Source organism: Colletotrichum lupini, chromosome 1 (genome assembly GCF_023278565.1).
Source record: "Colletotrichum lupini chromosome 1, complete sequence".
In the NCBI taxonomy this organism is placed as follows: Eukaryota; Fungi; Ascomycota; class Sordariomycetes; order Glomerellales; family Glomerellaceae; genus Colletotrichum; species Colletotrichum lupini.
The window spans coordinates 978439-995670 of NC_064672.1; the positions used below are offsets into that span (position 1 = coordinate 978439).

A 17232-nucleotide genomic window follows, 5' to 3' on the forward strand; every position below is an offset into this window, starting at 1 on the left:
TCAAACATCGCCATGAGCAACGCTGTCCCTGCCTATCCACTCATGTGGAAGACGGAAATCTGAGAGGCTACGATAGTATAAAATGGTAGTCGTCAAATAGATGGTGAAGTTTCTTCTTTCAGAAACTATGCGCAAGCACGGCTATACAATCTGAGAAATACCTAGCTAAGATACCTTGCGTTCACGATTGCACAATTAGGCTTTCCTTCAGCCACGGCAGACATCTTCGCGGCCTCCAAAGGGCGCCACCTGGCTGGCTAATTCATCGCCAACACCTCCTACATACCGCCAAGCTAGGCTTTCGGATTCTTCGAAATAGTGAACTCCACCGCGTCTTAGACCTCCTTGTGCTTCCACGATACTTACGGACTAGAGGACACGTTGACTTACCGATGTCGTTGTCGATGCACAAAGCACATTTACGATTGCCGCTGTAGCGTCATCCTGAAAGCACTTGAAAAGGATCTTTCCTCTACGAAAAGGTTTTCACACTGGGCTGTTTCTGTGATATTATGGTGATTATAAGAGTGAATCTTGTCACTTCACCTCGGCAGACAGAAAAGGTAAATGCATCAATTTATTGCTACAGGATGTTACCCACGACACGTTGTGTCCTTCCTCACCTCATTTGCTTACCCCCGACACGTTGTGTCCTTTCCTCCTCTCACTTGCTCACCGACCTCTCGCCATGCTACTCATATGCATTGCGGAGAGTCTTACCCTCGCCGCTTCTTTGGCTGTATCATCGCGCGTGGGCGATGGCATTCTCTCTCTCGCTGCGGTGGCGGCGAGCGACTGCGGTTGTTGCGGGGCTGCGAGTCTTGGGAATCTCTTTCTCTTTCTCTCATGTTTGATAACAGCTCTTTCCCTTGGTTGCTTGTCTCTGCTTGGGCTATAGTCTCGCTGCTGCCCCCGCCCCCGTAGGGGGTCTGGTTGTTGCTTCCTTCCGCATGCTCTCCATGACTGAACTGGTTGTTACCTCCGCCCTCGAAGGGTGCCTGGTTGCTCTCGGCCTCGTAGGGGTTGTCGACGTCATCAAAGCCGGGCTCGGGAAGGGGCTCGACATACTCGCGTCGAATGCGCCATTGTCGTCGTTGTGGCTCGTTGGGGGCCTGGTTGTTCTGAGGAGGGGTCTGGTTGTTACCTCCGCCCTCGTAGGGGGTCTGGTTGTTGCTTCCTTCCGCATGGTCTCCATGACTGAACTGGTTGTTGCCTTCGCCCTCGTAGAGGGTCTGACTGTTGCCTTGGTAAGGGGCTTGGTTGTCCTGAACAGGGACTTCGATGATGTTCTCTGCCCCGTATGGATTGTTTGGGCTGAAGTCGGACTCGACATATTGGCTTTTGTCCTTGGGTCTTCTAGGTGCTCCCGACTGGTTGTTACCTCCGCCCTCGTAGGGGGCCTGGTTGTTGCTGTTTGTCCCGTAGGGGTCGTTTGGGTCGTAGTCAAGCTCGACATAGTCGTTATTGTACTCGGGACGACTGTCGCGTCGATTGAATAGTCGTGACTCGTTGGTCATGTTGGCACAAAAGCGCTCAATGATCTCGGCACTTTGTCGGTTTTGCGTAGCAATGGCCAGGCTCATCTCTGTCAGATGGCTGACGTTGGTCGCTTGAGAGTTATGCTGTGGTGGCATTGGCCTCGGCATATGCCTCGGCATTCGCCAGTTTCCTGGTGGTCTGTCGCCCATTTTGTGAATTTTGGGTTTTTGACTGGAGAAATTGAATGGAAAGAATGGCGGGTGAGAAGAAGAGAAAAATCACAACAAGATATCTCATCGAGACGACCTGGGAGGCAAGTGCTAAATGTGGGTCCGATGGGAAGACGATGCTTCACCTTTAACTCCAGCTCTTTCCCTACTATTCATCCTTCTTTACTTTCCAAGGAGTATTCTCTAGTGAATATATATAAAATATTAGTAACAGTAGTGACAGGAGTGACAGTAGTGACAGGAGTGACAGTAGTAATAGGAGTGACAGTAGTGATAGGAGTAATAGTAGTAATAGGAGTGATAGTAGTAATAGTAGTAATAGTAGTAATAGTAGTAATAGTAATAATAATAGTAATAGTAGTAATAGTAGTAATAGTGGAGGTATAGACTAAGAGGATAAAGATATTTTTTTTATTAGCCAGTATTCTATTAACTAAGAGGAAATAAAATATAGAATTTCCTATTACAGTAGCCCTCTGAGACTGGAGAAGCCGTAACATCGGGGCGCTACTTATATATAAGAGGCTTCTCTTAAGAAAGCGAGAAGTAGATAATAATTGTCCCTCTACGAGACTACTACCTCCCCAGACTCAACAGGCCACTTTGGTCCATGGCTCTGATGATTTATTTACATCTGTCCCTTTCTAGAAGGACCCCATCCAGTCCTTCCACTTATACGACTTTGGCTGTCTTCCTTTCCTCATCACAACATCTACACGAAACTTTTGATAGCTAGCAATCTAAAGTAAAGTCATTTAATCGTTAACGACCTTATTATTTTTTTTAAATTGCCTAGTAAATATGGACAGAAGACAAATATTCCAAGAAGCGGCCGCGAATTGGAAGACGGTAGACGCCAAGACCATGACGCAGCAATACGTCCAACCAGACGAGCAGTCCCAAAGGCTAGAGACCCATACGAGAAGTTAGCATCACGTCCATCTCGAGTCGGCCTACTGTAATTACGTATCTAATAGATATCCCCATCCCCGGCGCGACTGCCGAGAACGAAGCCAATACATATTGCGACGCTCTACGAGGCGCTCCAGTGTTTGGCCGCCTGAAAACCATTTACAACAGAACTCTTGGAATAAGGATGGCGAAACCTGAACTGCTAGACCTTGGGCTTTTGACGTATGGAAGCACTGCCGCTAAGGTTGAAATGAGAGTCTTGACAGCTTCAGTCGTCGAGGCACACCTGTCGTTTCACACAGGCTATATGGTGTTCAACTTCTTCCAAAGTAGGCGAAAACATTCCTCAGTCACATCCGGAGCGTAACAGCCTAGTTTTTCAATATATCGCGTCATTCATGTGAGTATCGCGATGTATTGTGGTAAGGACACAGTTAGGTGACAATCTGAGGGCCTTTGTCTGCACCATTAAACCAACATAGGAGAGATGAGAAGAAACGAACGAGTGAATAGGGATCTTTGACCAAAGAAAGCAGACACCCTACCATCAAAATGAGCCCCCTTCCCAGGGTCTGCATGCCATGCTGGCATCGTACTGCTAGGGAGTTACTCAACATTGAATTGACGGAAAGCAACACGCCTTGAGGACTAGAAACAGAACACCGACGCACATATCGTTGTGACAGCCTGTCGTTCACCGGCCCTGCATGTATATCCATAGTCTCCTTCGCTCTCGATAGATTCCCTCCGAGCCAGGGGTAATGTAAGCCGTAAATAAAGCGGGCATTGTTCTTGGAGTATCGCCGCCTCCGCGACCCCTGGGAACATGAGCGTCCTTCTCCGTTGGAGGTTCTCGATGAATGCCGTGACGTGCTGATGTTGTGTGTCGTTGCCAATGAAGCGCGTCTTGGCAGGGGTCCACTGTCCGTTGACAGCCAGGTCGATCTCTTTCGCGATGCTCGTTTTTACCAACTCCGCTATGGCCCTTGGTGCGCCTCTCTTGTGAATGGTGTAGGCATCGGCATACGTTTGTAATGCCGTAATCAGTTCGCCAAGTTCCGACCAGTCTAGAAGCTTGCCGTCGCGGCCGTCGACACTGACGGCAATCACGTAGATGCCTGCCTCATTCGAGTCCTCGTCGTAGTCGTGAGGCCGGTTCGGTCCGAAATCCATTGCCACAGTTCCTTTGAGAATGGACCGCAAGAGATCGCGCGGTATGATGTGCAACACCTCCGTCGTTTCCCAGTCTCTGGCGTGGTCGAGCCGAAGCTGCGCTATCGTACAGTCAGGTTGCTTGGGCATGCCCGCCGCAATGAGCTCGTTGGCGATATCGGGAAAGCACAGTGTCAGCTCGTAGAGCGAATCGCCGCGGTCTAGTACCTCTAACATGTCTACTCTGACACCGTCCATCAGGGTGGTCTTTGAAGAGGGGCTGTAATTCGCCATTGTGCAGAATTGTGATTTGTGGGTGTGGAAGACGTTCAGAAGGAACGTTGACGGTTTATGATGGCGAAAAGCTCTGCCCGGTGTTGGGCAGGTTAACATAGGAAGGAAGGAGGTGCGTTTCGGCAAGGGGCCCCCCTTCCCGGGTAGGCAGTCACGCATATCACTTGTTTCTGCAAAAAGAGAAGGAGAAGATGTGTCCACACACTTGCCGTGATCCTGTATTGCTGCATCTATTGTCTTATTTCCATGGCCACGTTGGGTCATTGTTGGGCCGTTGCCCCGTCTTCGTGTCTATCTGTCTACGCCCCTGTCAAACCTCCACCGCCTAGCCGACAGACAGAGTGTCGATTGTGAGATTCATGTGCTCGAGCCACGGTCTGGTTGTTGGGAGATTGAAGGCCCTCGGCATGCAGAGACTGGTCTGTCCTTTGGACCTCACGAGGCAATTTCCAATGAGACAAAACAGCCCGCCTTCAGCCTGACGCGTAGCGTCGAAGAGGAACAATCCTTGAGGCTCCCCTGGGACCAGAGACATGGAGTGGCTCGACCAAGCTAGGCACATGTCTGGATCGTTGTCGAGCTCGCCCGGGTCGTTGACCAGGTCGTTGACCAGGACCAAGCGGTGTACCCAGGCACAAAAGAACTGCCTGTCGATGAAAAACACGTCACGTGGCCTCAATTCCGCATCTGCAAGTCCGCTTGATGACCCGAGCCGGGCGTTCACCCCACAGAGCATCTCGTTGCTCCGCAGAGCCACCAGCTGTACTGCGCGCTCAGAGATGCTCATTCTCTTGTCCCTGGACCTCCAGACAGGTGCTGGCTCCTTCTCCATGGCCGTCTTGACCGCGCGGTACAAGCCGACCGCAGCCCAAAAGGATCCCCGTGAAAAGAGTGTCTGGAACGTGTGATCCACTTCGTCTCGTAGCCCAGCTATTTCTTCCTCGATGGGCTCGCCGCGTAGCACTTCATCTTTGTGCCTTTCCAAGTCATAAGAAAACAAAGCATCGCCTTCGTGGAACGCCTGATTCATGGCGGCCATTTCGCACATTACCAATCGCGCGTTGGCGGGCACAAGTCCGGTGATGGAAGACAAGAAGTGGGCTGCCGAGAGATGCCATCCTGTCAAATGTATCAGACCGACAGTGGCAGTGCTGGCGCCGGCATCTACTCTGTAATTGACGGGACTGTCAACCGTCTCGTGCAGGTACCCCAACATCTGGAGTCTCTTGATTGCCGGGTTCCAGATTCGGCCATTGGAAGCGAAGGCGCGTTGCGCCCTTTGCAAGGTCATTCCTTTCGTTGAGAGTGCGACTAAGAGAAAGGAGGCCAGGTGTTCCTCCTCGAATCTGCGGCGTGGCTTCTGGTTCAGGATCGCCCGTGGCGAAAGCAAGGCATGGACGGTGACGTTCCTTGCATCGTGTGCAAACGCGCATGCCGCCTGGGCCTTGTGTACGCTGCCCGGTGGTGGTTTCCGGTGCAGAACAGACTGCAGATACTGCTCGTCCCAGATGATTGTGTTTTCAGCATCCTGTAAGATGATGTGTCGCATGCCGAGTGATGGCTCAAAGCCCTTGGCCATTCGCTGTCGTGTGACCCGAATCGAGTCCGGCGACATCATGAAGCCTCGGACGTGGGAATGAATTCTCGCATCAATGGCGCGCTTCATGTCGTTGACGTTTCCTTCGTCGGACCCGAACAATACAACTTCGCTCTGGTAGTCCGCTGCGCTACGGAGCTGCAGCATGTGGTCTGCAATCACCTTCGTTGTAATCTGCCTCGTCGACTCGTCCGTCCATTCCTCCCCCTCGTACGATTCCCATTTGATTGCTTCCAGGCTGAACTTGCGAGTCGCATACACAAGCTGGAGCGTGGTGATGGCCGAGCCGTTGTATTCGTTGAATAGTCGCATTGCACGTTTGAGCTCATCGCTGAAAGCTACAGATGCCAGCCACACAATCCGTAACATGCCTTTAGTCGGAAGCACCGATGCCAACCTCAGCATGGCAACAGTGAACTCCATGCCCCAGTCCTCGTCCAAGTCGAAGATGACAAGCTGACATGCCGCCTCGTCTGGCACGACTTTTCCAACCATTTCCGTCGGATCCGCCACTATCTCAATCTTTGGATCGTTGTCCGCGTCGTTGCGCTGCCGTGCGTGCCACTGCTGAATTCGGGCCATTTCCAAAACTGTCGAGGTACTGTAAAGAGCCCGAGTCGTCTTGTTGGCCGATGTTGCCGCAATTCGTCCAAGGTCGTTGACCAGTCTGGTGCTCTTGCCCGATGCGGTGGGCGCTTCAATGTAGGCAAATGCGACAGACTCGGCCGAGTCGTACCATTGCCGCATCTGCTCGTTCACGTCTTGCCACGAGCGGCAGGTTGCAGGAGGGTTGTGGTGATTATACCCCATGTTGTTGTGTTGTTGATTTTGCATTGGCAGTTGCAAAAAGGAAGTTGCCGCCGAGTCGACGTAACGGCCAGGCTCCTTGAAATCTGGGCCAAAAAACCCGCCCACCCTCCCCTCATTTCCTACCTAGGGTTCCTAGGTCTTCGTCGCTCCGTCAAGCCAGCTCACCCCAAGGTGCTATCAGTTGTTATAGCCGTAGTAACCTTGACCCCCCCGGGGCGGTTGTTGCTGGGGCCACGTTGGGCCACGATGTTGCTGCCGCTGCGGCTGTCCGCGAGGACCACTGTCATAGTAGTCGTCGGGGTTTCTTCCGTACGCATACGACGGCTCTTGCCGGTGTTGCTGCTGCCACGTAGGGCCAGGGCGTTGCTGCTGCTGTGGGCGTCCACGAGGGCCATCGTCATAGTCGTCATAGTCGTCGTAGTCATCATAGTGGTCTTCGTACTCTCCTCCGTAATTGTACGATGGCTCTTGCTGTCGTTGCTGCTGGGGGCCATACGAGCCTGGGTCTCGATTCTGATAAGGAGGCGGAGGCCGCTGCTGCTGTTGTTGTTGCTGCTGCTGAGACCACGTAGGGCCAGGAGGCGCACCGGGACCGCCCCAGTTCGGGGGACGGCTGGGAGGCGCGTTGGGACCGCCCCGGTTCGGGGGACGGTTGGGGGGGCGCACCGGGACCGCCCCAGTTCGGAGGACGGCTGGGAGGCGCGTTGGGACCGCCCCAGTTCGGGGGACGGCTTGCGGTGTTGGCTGCAATCCCGCTCCGAACACTTGTAAAGTGTTTTCCCGCAACAACTGCGATCCGGGATCAGGGCTGGACACTTCATTGTCGGCAATGTCTGTGGTCCAATCACTCCTACAATACAGCAGAAAGTAGGTGTGACCTGGCGCGCCGACTTTCCAGTCAAGTCTGGCGTACTCGTCGGAGACTGGAGGCGGGTACGGCGAGCCGTCGCATCGAAAGACACGGATGCGGTCAGCGTCCTCCTCGTCCGTGCCGAGTCGGACAGCGACGAACAAGACATATCGCGTGGGGTTCTCGGCCTCTGGACGCTCGTCCCGAATTGTGAGGAATCGTAGTTCCTTGGCATCGTCGTCGCTCCTGTCGGCGTCGGGGGTGTAGAGGAAGCGTGCGTACATGGAGATCCGCGGCAAGTAGCAGAACGTCTCGGGTCCGTCGTTGACGAGCGTACAGCTCATCGACTCAATTGTTGCGGCAATGTCCTTTGGTGCCCCTGAAATATCGAGAAGGTCGTTTTCGTACGTGGCGTCTACTCGAACACCTTGTTCAGGGTGCCAGATCATCTTGTCGAACAAGCCCTGATCATGCCTTGCCCAGAGGGTCGAATTCATGCGCTCCGCCTGCACGAGGTTCCGAAACTTGAGGGATTCGCATTGTGGCCCCCATTTCTTAATCATCCGTACAAAGGGGTCGCTCTTGAGGTTTTGCGGCGCATTGCGCCATGTCCGCGTCATGAAGGGGTTGACGTCGTTGCGCCGTGACGTAGATCGTTGTCCTCTGTCCTCGGCGGGAAGCATGCTGTTGATCATCCGGACCAGGACCACCATGCAGTGGATGCCCGAGAGTTTGTCAAAGTCGTCTTGTGATGAATCCGTTGCATCCAGAGTGGGCCATGCGTTGATGAGGAAGAGACTCTGCTCTTCTGGGTCTTGAGTTGTCTTGCGAATGTCCGTTTCAATTAGTTCCATGGTGGCGTATATGGAATGTGGGTGATGGGGACTTTGAGATTTGACTTTCCCCAGGGAGTGTGAGGAAGGTTGGTTGACAAGCTTGCGGGAGATCGACGCGGCCCGCTGCAGCCACAGGGGACCGTAGCTGCCTGGGTTCGACTGTGGGTCCACCCGCCGCATCCAACTCGTTGTCCGATTTCGCAGTTTTGTTTTCTTTCCTCTTCTTTTTCCTCTTTACAATCACTTACCTTTGTTATTTGACGGTCAAACGACACAATGTCCGACCATCACCACGCACCATGGCTCCCTGAGCCCAATGTCGATACTGTTGCAGTCGTCTGCGGGCGACGGAGTGACCTGAATCGCAGGCAAAAGCGCCGCTCCTGGTTCGTCTGACTGGACCCCAGGCTCTGTGTTTTGCCAATCCATTAAAGTGATCTCCTTGTTTTGGGCAATCGGCGGGAGTCTTGCCACGTGAGCTTGATACGAGGATCCATCTGGGCTGCAATAGTCCGAAGCTGAACCCATGAACATGCCGTCGTAGCGTTCTGGTCTGGGTGCATGCCGACACCATTGCCAACAACCAAGATTCTCCCATTCTGAACCATCCAACCCTGCTCCTTAGACTTGAGCAGATCAGTCGAATCAAGTCCATACGGAGAAGCAGCGCATACTAGATGATCCGGATGGCAAAACAGCTGCTAACACATGGCTGCATCAAGAACATCCATCTTTTTTACGTTGGAAGAGAAATCCCAAGCCTTCAATCATTAGCGCATGCTTGTCCTTTCACACAGTTCAGGCGACTTGCCACTTCTACCCGGGTAGGCCAATAGCTTGTTGGAAGCTGCTTCAGTTACATTAGGAGTGTCACGGCTTGAGTAATCATCAGTCGCAAGTCTCAGGCGTTCGGGTGAGGATCGCTACGTGTATTTTTGATGGTATCGTTGCAAGAGGGCAAATGACAACTCAGACGCCTTGCTCGTACCAATCCAAAATCGACATAGGAAAGAGTGAGTGGACAGCGATCCTCGTCCCTATAAAACAGACACCCTGCCTCCAACGTGAGCACCGCCTCGATACACATGCAACCTTTGATGCTGTAATGCTAGACACAAAAACTTGAAGGCGAAGTACCCAAAGTCCAATATGTTTCAGAGAGCGAAAAGCAAGGCAAACAGATTACCAACAAACAAGTAAATCCGACAGTCTGTCGTACATCGTGACCTTGCGTGTGCTCAAGTTCCTCCATCGTCATCAACAAAAACGCTGCAACTAAGGATTTTTTTTTCTGTATTGTTAGTTCTTTTTCGCTTTTTTTCTCTTCTGTGTTCGTCTTTTCAAGTTTTTTTTATTTTTTATTTTTTATCTTTGGGCTCTCTGGACCTGGAAATGGCCCAGCATGAGCAACGTATGTAGAGTATGCAGCCTTTTAGTACAGGTCATCTATCTAACCTTCACTATGGTAGCGGGGGCTTAAGACATCGTTTGAGGAAGGGTCCGCGCGTGGCGAGTATATAGTGTCCTCAAAAGGTTCTTGCACCATTACTTGCGGTAGCTGGTGCTCTCGTAATGCAGTCGGTCCTCGAGAAGTAGACCGACGAAATGTCTTGTTATGCGTCCAGGCCGCCATGCTGGAGGCCTCTGGTATACCGAGGGGTGTTTGAGTTTGAAGCATTGGCGTAGTTGTCTCAAAACAGTTATCTGTCGACGAACCAAGTACTACTAAGTGCCCCAGTTGCTGTTGTTCATTGGGAGAGTACGCCGGGGATTTCGAGGGACCGGACGCGGTGTCTTCACGCAACGGCTGTTCGAACGAGAAGCCAAAATCAAAGTCAGCAGTGCCGAACTTGAGGACAACATCATCTTGAAGGTCGTCAGGCCCTTTAGGTGCAACAAGGTTTGTGTCATCCTGCTTCGAATTGTTGCTTGTAGATGGCTGGTGGGCGAACGATATGGAAGTCCCTGGCGTAGACTGTCGTGGCGCACCACTTGTGGAAGGAGTGAGCGCGTAGTAGCTCGGCTGCTGGCTTGGAAAGGAGTTCGTTTGCTGTTGGTAGCCGGGTTGCAAGAACTCAGATGATGTTCTCATGCGTTCAAGGTTTCTCGGTGGTACGGGAGCCGTTCCTATAGCCTTTAGTTCTAGTTCTGAATGGTTGAATCGTAAGCGCATACCCAGCGTCGCAAGGGATTCAGACAAGTTGAGAGGACACGACATTCGTTGACGCAAAATGTTGAAGTCAATGTCGTTGAGGGTCTCTCTGGATAGACCACAGTCCGTCACCAGCCTATCAATCTGCCGCCTGCCGACGACTATGTCGAATGGCACCGGCCCGAGTACATCGTCAGGGACGACGGCGAAGTTGCAGTCGCCGAGCACAGCTTCAAAATCTGGCACTCTGACGTGCACTCGGACAAATGTCTTTGTCGTAGTATAAACAAATGCGGTACACACTGTATACTCTTTTCCAGGCTGGCCCGGAATCAACTCCAAGCCAAGCCGTTTCGCGGCTGAGTAGGCGAGAAGAGTTTCTGGGCAGGCAGAATCGTAGTTAGTCTTGAGAAGCGTTCTGATAGAGGAAACCCCTCGCGGTTTGAGCTCAATACGGAAGTCCTTAAAGTTGCCGTTATGGAGAGATTTCTCGTCTTGCAAAGTTGGATTGGGCGGTATCTGCTGCGGAGCTGTGTTAAGCAGCGAAGACTGGGCAGCTTTGGATTCGCCGAGGACTTGTCTTGGGGCGTCCGAAACACCAGTTCCCCTCAATTTCCCCTTAGGATCTCCTTTACGATATTTAGGACGTGGTGCAAGAGGGATGCGTTCTTGTTGTGAACGTAGTCTCTTTCGGTTTTCGCTTAGTCGATGATTTCCGACACCTATGTTGGTAGTGGTGGGCTCATTGAGCGGGCGCGGAGGTGAAGAGGCTTCAGGTCTGACAAGAGGGCGCCGCCTTTCGCTGAATAGCTTGTCAGAAGCTTGGGAGCCTTTGAAATTGCCACGCATAATGTGTAGAGCTTTCTGACTCTACAAGAAGGCCCTAGTTGTAAAGGGGGTGCTTGGTAGGGTGACGCAGGGGCTTAGGAGCTTCATCCTGGGGGATGAGACGCTACTAAGTTATTCGGTAAGCTTGTCGTAGTGACTTGTAGACTTCGGTGACTTTATAAATACAAGCAGTCATACGAAGGAGTATCTCGCTCCTAGTGGAGGAGGAGTGAGAACCTCCAAGTGAAACTGCAAATGACAGAAAGTAGAGGAAGTCGGATATTGGGGGAGCAGACGTCGGCGAAGCCGATAAGTAATTGAGATAGAGCAAGGTCTGTCAGGCTGAGACTTGAGAATTCAAGTATGATATCTACAATAAAGATTGAGATAGGCGAAGACTGGGTCTATGAGGAAAGCGTATGTCGACAACCACGTCATTCGACTCAGGTGCCTTTGGCTGCCAACACATTCAACCTTCTATGATTTTACAGATGCCTACGAAATACAAATCATGGCGCAATTACAAAGAACAATTACATTGTAAACGGGTCTTACTTGCGCTTAAGAAGCCGAGCGGATGCCCCCCCTTCCCCATGATGTTGAGTCGGTCAGCCAGCGAGCGCAGGCGGGCGGTGGGGTAGAAACCACGAAAAGTCTGGAAAGCCTAGTCCACAGCAGAGAGACATCTGTCATCAGTGCCAAATCTCGTTTCCGAAATCAAAGTGCAAATCAGGATCGGTCTTGTCACCGATTTCCAAGAGGAGAGACCGGTTCGACAGGGGGGTGAAGGGAGAGGCTGAAGATGGGAGGGGCGGCCCTACCAAAATCCTCAAGCTATATCATGAAATATTAATGGAGGTATCCGTCTCGAAACAATTCCAGTCATGGATTTGGTGTTGTAGCCTCATACGGATGCCTTACTTCTTATGACTTTTGCCAGAACACACTTGAAGGGGGGAGCTGAAGACTGCATATGGCGGTCACTGCTGCAGCTCCAGAGGCGTTCTTCCCCCCTCACCACCATGCAACCACCATGGCTCGTTGAAGCATCCAACGCGCATCGGTGCTCCACCCACCCTCATTCTTCCGAGAATAGGTGAGCTGGCGCGTCTCATTATTGATGCCGGGCAACGCCAAAGCAGGCTCTACTGACCCCCCTGACTGTTTGAATGATTACTGGTGCCACCCCCCAAAGCCCCCTCCTCTCACGACTCGTAAGAGCCGATGCAAGAACGATAGGCGCGGATAAGTGCCGCTGACCGCAATTGTAAATTCGTATGCAAAAATCTGCAGATTGTTGAAATTCCAAACAAAATTACAAAAGTTTTTCGTTGCATTCTTCTTTCCTCCCCGTGCGGGTTATCACCGCTTCAAGTCGGGGAGAATAGAATCACTATGGCGACGCAATGAATTTCGTTTCAACCACGTGAATTCTTTCTGACTCTGTCGCCTCACTATTTCTGAATAGGCAGATCTAAAGGGACGTTTTCTCAGCTATGGTGAAGAGTCCAAAATTATCCAGGGATTAGAGCATTTCTGGACATGTATAAGGGTGACTTCATCACTTCTCCAGGCCTTCTTATCTCCTGTGTTCACGAAGCAATACTTCAAGCAACCCCAGAGTGTCATCAAGGCACTAGAGCAAACGTTTGGTTCATTCGATCGTTTAAGCCCTTACCTGCGTATGAAGACATCGATCAATACAAGTCCCAACACCTACTGATCGCACTTGCGAACACTCCAATACGGGTAACGCCCTACCAGCATGACCACAGGTGTGTATATAGTCATACTGCCAGCTTCAACTAAACGCGCTATACTAACAGTCGCTGCAGTTACAAAACCTCTTGCTATTAGATCAACTTCATCGTCGATCGCCCGAAAACCCAACGGGCTACCTCTGGGAAGCGCCAATTCCTCGAAGCATAACCTCCGTCAAGCCTCATGGCGACCAAGGCATTCACATTCACGGCCAAGACAGCCCAAAAGGTCCATATCCTCTGGCTATCTGAGCTGCCATAACACTCAGTTTTCTGAGGATGTTCAATGCAGCTATGGTTGCCCATTATCAATTGCGACTACACCCTCTACTATTTTTGATGATGGCATAAGTCCCGAGGATGATGGACGGTCGACTGGACAGCCGGCCAACGTAAACAAGAAACCTCAGAACTCAATTATATCAGAAACCAAAGCTCCCATCAAGAATAACCCAGAGCATCATGGTGATCATCACGTTGTCGGATCGGAAATGCCGATCGCACTCAGCCGACATGAAGAGTACCCTCAGCACAAACCACTTTCATCGAGCCTATGTCCGGCTTCCATCAGCGCCGAAGACTTCAATTGGAAGTCTATTCCAGCCGTGGAAGAGTTCAAGAATGATCCAGCACACGAATACTGGGAATGGAATTCAGAGACACAACAGTGGTGCCATACGGACGAGGAAGGACTTACACTTTCGTGCCCTGCTATGCTGGATTAGCTCTACTCTTTATCTTATTGTAGTAGCATCAAGATACACTACATTTATACAAAGCAGCGCAGCCTCTAAATTACTATACTTTATTAAACTAAAAGGATCTATAGATGATATTAGTACGTTCAAGGGAAAACAAGATATAAATAGGTATATTTATAAATAGAGGATATATATTAATAAGTATATAATATAGGGAAAAAGCTTATAGAGGCTAATTACTATTAAGGTCTAAAAAATAAATTATTAAAATCTACCCTTTCCTCGAGGTATATTATTAACGCTTTATATATACCTAAGCTACTCCTTTATTACTTAGTCCCCCTTTTTATACTCCCTAAGCTATTTTTTAACTAACGAGGCCTAATTAGCGAAGTTTAATAAAGTACTCCCTCCCTTAAGCTTCGTTCTAAAGCCTATTTATAGTTCGTATATACTATATTAATCCCTTATTTAAAAAGTCCTTAAATATATAATATAAGGGCGAGTATAAGTAGCGCTTATTAGCTTAAATATAAACCCTTTATTTTAAATAATAGCCTTATAATTCTATACTTAGGTCGCTCTTATTTATAAACCGTCCTTACGATTACTAATACCTAAGTAATCGTTACCTTATTTTTATTTATTAATATTAACCCCCTTTTAAACTATTACGATTCCGAATTCCTTTTTTCTTTTTTATTTATAATTATTTTTTTAGTATATAGTCTTTTATTTTTATTAATATTTATACTACTCCCTCGTTACGTAAATATTATAACTAATAAATCTTTTTTAAATCCCTATTTTTATATACTTCTCGTACCTAAATAAGTCTTTTATAAAGTTATTTTATATTTATTATTAACTCGTTTTAATATAAATATAGCTCTTAATTACGGAGTTATTATTATTAATAATAGAACGGTTATTAGCGTTATAAGTATATTTAATAATAATGATAATAGTAGTTTATTTAAAAAGCTTAATATCCCCTTTATTTACCTTAACTTCGTATATATATTATTATTTATATACTACTTATATTAATTATTATAAACTCTTATTAAAAAAAAAAAAAGCGAACGCTAAGAAAATCGGGGTCGGCTAGGTATGCCCGCTCCCCTACCCCGCTTACGTTATATATAAAGTACTTAATTTAAAAACTAAGTATTATAATTAGCTAAGTTAGTAATTTATAACCCCTAGTTCGCTCCTTTATTTAATACTTTTTTAAAATCTAACGTATATTATATTAAATATACTATATAAAACTATTTTTATAAAAATATAATAAACGTTTAACATAGTTATTACTCCGTTACTTTCTTTATATATTATATTAATAATATTTTAAGTCCCTAAGTCTATAAAATTTACGGTCTAAACTTTATAGAATACCGCTCTTATTTTAAATAATAACGTTTATAATTTAAAAGTTTATTATTTTATTATTATTTTATTATTATTTTATTATTATTTTATTATTATTACTATTTAGGTTATTAATATTATTTTATAGCTTTAATAAACTTACTAAATTACCGCTAATAATATATAAAAAGCGCTTAAGCGCACTAATAAAAAGGCCTACTCGATCCTTATTATTAATAATAATAATAATAAAATAGCTATAAGCTCCTCTCGTACTACGTTTTTATTTTATAATAACACTATAATTATATTATTTTATACTATTTATAATAAAATACGCTATTTAAATAATATTCTAACTAATATATAGTCGCCCTACTTACGCTCCGTATTTATAATTAATTATTTATAAATTCGTTAATAATAAGGAGATTATTTTTTTTATAACAACCCCTAAAATAATAACTAAAGTAGCCTTTCTATACGTAAGGGTAGTTCTTTTATAAATAAAAGTAGTCCTCCCGTACGTTATAAAAATTAAAAAAACGGTTCGTAATTAGCATATTTATATTATTTAATTATAATTATATAACCCCCTTTTCTTTATTATTAATAACTAATTTATTACGTTATTAAGCTTATTAAGAACTAAAGTACGCTATTTAATTAAAACTCGTTTTTTGTATATATTAATTAACGCTATATTTTTAATATACCTAGCTAGTTCTTATATATTTTCGTCGCTACTATATCCCTTTTACTAAATTAGGTATTATTACCTCCTTTTTAACTTTTTATATTATATAATATTTTCTATTTCGTAAAATAGCTCCCCGTTTATATCCCTAATAAATAAGGGCTTCTAAGGGGCTTTTTTATAATATTAATATAGCTTAAGTAAGGATATATAAAATATATTATATATTTTATACTACGTTAATATATTTAGTTAGTAAGTAACCCCTACTATTTCAATTATTAATTTAATTTTAAATAAGCTTAAATACTTATTAACTAACTTCTAACTAAGACGCTACTTATTAATATTTTTCTTTAATAATAATACTTAGTTATTTATTTTATATAATATATCTATCTTAGCTTTATTAGCCTATTACTTATACGTCTCGCGTACTTTTTATATAAGGAGTTATAAAGCTTTTTAATTAGTTTATAATTAAGCCGTACGCTCTTTAATTAAGATATTTTATATATTATCTCGAGCCCTTATTAAGATCGATATAAAGTACGTAAATAAGAACTTAAATAGGGCCTTAGTAAGCGTTTTATAGATTACTAAGTACTAAGCGTTATTATATATAAACTTAGTTAGGTAAAAATACTATACTTAATCCGATTAGTCCTAAGTATAAAAATAATAAAAGTACTATTTTAAATATTAGTTTTATTATTTTATTTAACCGTCCGTTTATAAATAAAACGTAGTACTAAGACGCCTCTTTATTATTAAGAAGTAATAAAAATAAGTCTAAAACTTATTTATAAATAACAACCCCTTATTAAAAATAATCTTTTTAAGTATTTTAAACTTAATAAAGATTTTTATAAATAAGAAGTTTACGAATCCCTAGGCTATAAGGGTCGTTTTTATAGTAATATAAACGCTATATTTTATAAATCGGTTTATTATAATAAGTATTATATTATAAGGGCGCCTCCCGATTAGTATAGTTAATATAAATAAGCTTATAATAAAGTTTAATAATATTTCTTATTATAGCCTAACCGGGGTAAATAGGGGGTATAATAAGCTATATAGTTTATAATAATAAAGCTTTATTTACTAATATATTATATAAATATTAATATAACTTTTTATATCCCTATTTACTTTATTTTAATAATAATAGCGTTTTAGTAGTACTATTATCCGCTTTATATTATAATATCTTATTATAAGCGTATTATAATATACTTTAATAACCTCCCTTTTTAATCCTTTATATAATAATACGTAAACATAGCTATTATAATATAATAGCCCTTTTAAGTTATATACTTAGTTCTATTATTACTTCTTTTTAATTAAATAAGGCTATTAGTTTTTTTAATTTACTACCTATCCTTTATAAAAGCATCCTTTTATTAAGTAGTTTATAGTTAACTTATTATTAATAACCCCTCCTCGCTAATTATTATTTTAAGTACTCTTATTATATTAAAGTTTTATAAAACGAATAGCTCGTAATTTATAGTTTTAATAATAGGCTTAAGTAGCTCTCTAAGTATTATATTA

The 17232-nt window shown here is 45.5% G+C and overlaps 6 protein-coding genes across 6 annotated transcripts; 1 reads left to right on the plus strand and 5 right to left on the minus strand.

Moving 5' to 3' along the window:
* Positions 1 to 716: 716 nt before the first annotated feature.
* CLUP02_00316 (uncharacterized protein) lies at positions 717 to 1688 on the minus strand (the record flags this gene model as incomplete). The annotated part of the gene is made up of 1 exon (XM_049279368.1): positions 717 to 1688. One exon carries the CDS (start codon positions 1686 to 1688, stop codon positions 717 to 719), a length of 972 nt encoding a protein of 323 aa, XP_049135325.1.
* A 1581-nt stretch (positions 1689 to 3269) lies between these two features.
* Positions 3270 to 4067, minus strand: CLUP02_00317 (uncharacterized protein; the record flags this gene model as incomplete). The annotated part of the gene is made up of 1 exon (XM_049279369.1): positions 3270 to 4067. The coding sequence occupies one exon, from the start codon at positions 4065 to 4067 to the stop codon at positions 3270 to 3272; it is 798 nt and encodes a 265-aa protein (XP_049135326.1).
* Positions 4068 to 4392: 325 nt separating this feature from the next.
* On the minus strand, positions 4393 to 6474 carry CLUP02_00318 (uncharacterized protein; the record flags this gene model as incomplete). The annotated part of the gene is made up of 1 exon (XM_049279370.1): positions 4393 to 6474. The coding sequence occupies one exon, from the start codon at positions 6472 to 6474 to the stop codon at positions 4393 to 4395; it is 2082 nt and encodes a 693-aa protein (XP_049135327.1).
* A 177-nt stretch (positions 6475 to 6651) lies between these two features.
* Positions 6652 to 8694, minus strand: CLUP02_00319 (uncharacterized protein; the record flags this gene model as incomplete). Its single annotated transcript, XM_049279371.1, has 3 exons — positions 6652 to 6939; positions 7141 to 8344; positions 8459 to 8694. The coding sequence occupies 3 exons, from the start codon at positions 8692 to 8694 to the stop codon at positions 6652 to 6654; spliced, it is 1728 nt and encodes a 575-aa protein (XP_049135328.1).
* Positions 8695 to 9610: 916 nt separating this feature from the next.
* CLUP02_00320 (uncharacterized protein) lies at positions 9611 to 11161 on the minus strand (the record flags this gene model as incomplete). The annotated part of the gene is made up of 1 exon (XM_049279372.1): positions 9611 to 11161. The coding sequence occupies one exon, from the start codon at positions 11159 to 11161 to the stop codon at positions 9611 to 9613; it is 1551 nt and encodes a 516-aa protein (XP_049135329.1).
* Positions 11162 to 12905: 1744 nt separating this feature from the next.
* Positions 12906 to 13625, plus strand: CLUP02_00321 (uncharacterized protein; the record flags this gene model as incomplete). The annotated part of the gene is made up of 2 exons (XM_049279373.1): positions 12906 to 12915; positions 12976 to 13625. The coding sequence occupies 2 exons, from the start codon at positions 12906 to 12908 to the stop codon at positions 13623 to 13625; spliced, it is 660 nt and encodes a 219-aa protein (XP_049135330.1).
* Positions 13626 to 17232: the final 3607 nt, after the last annotated feature.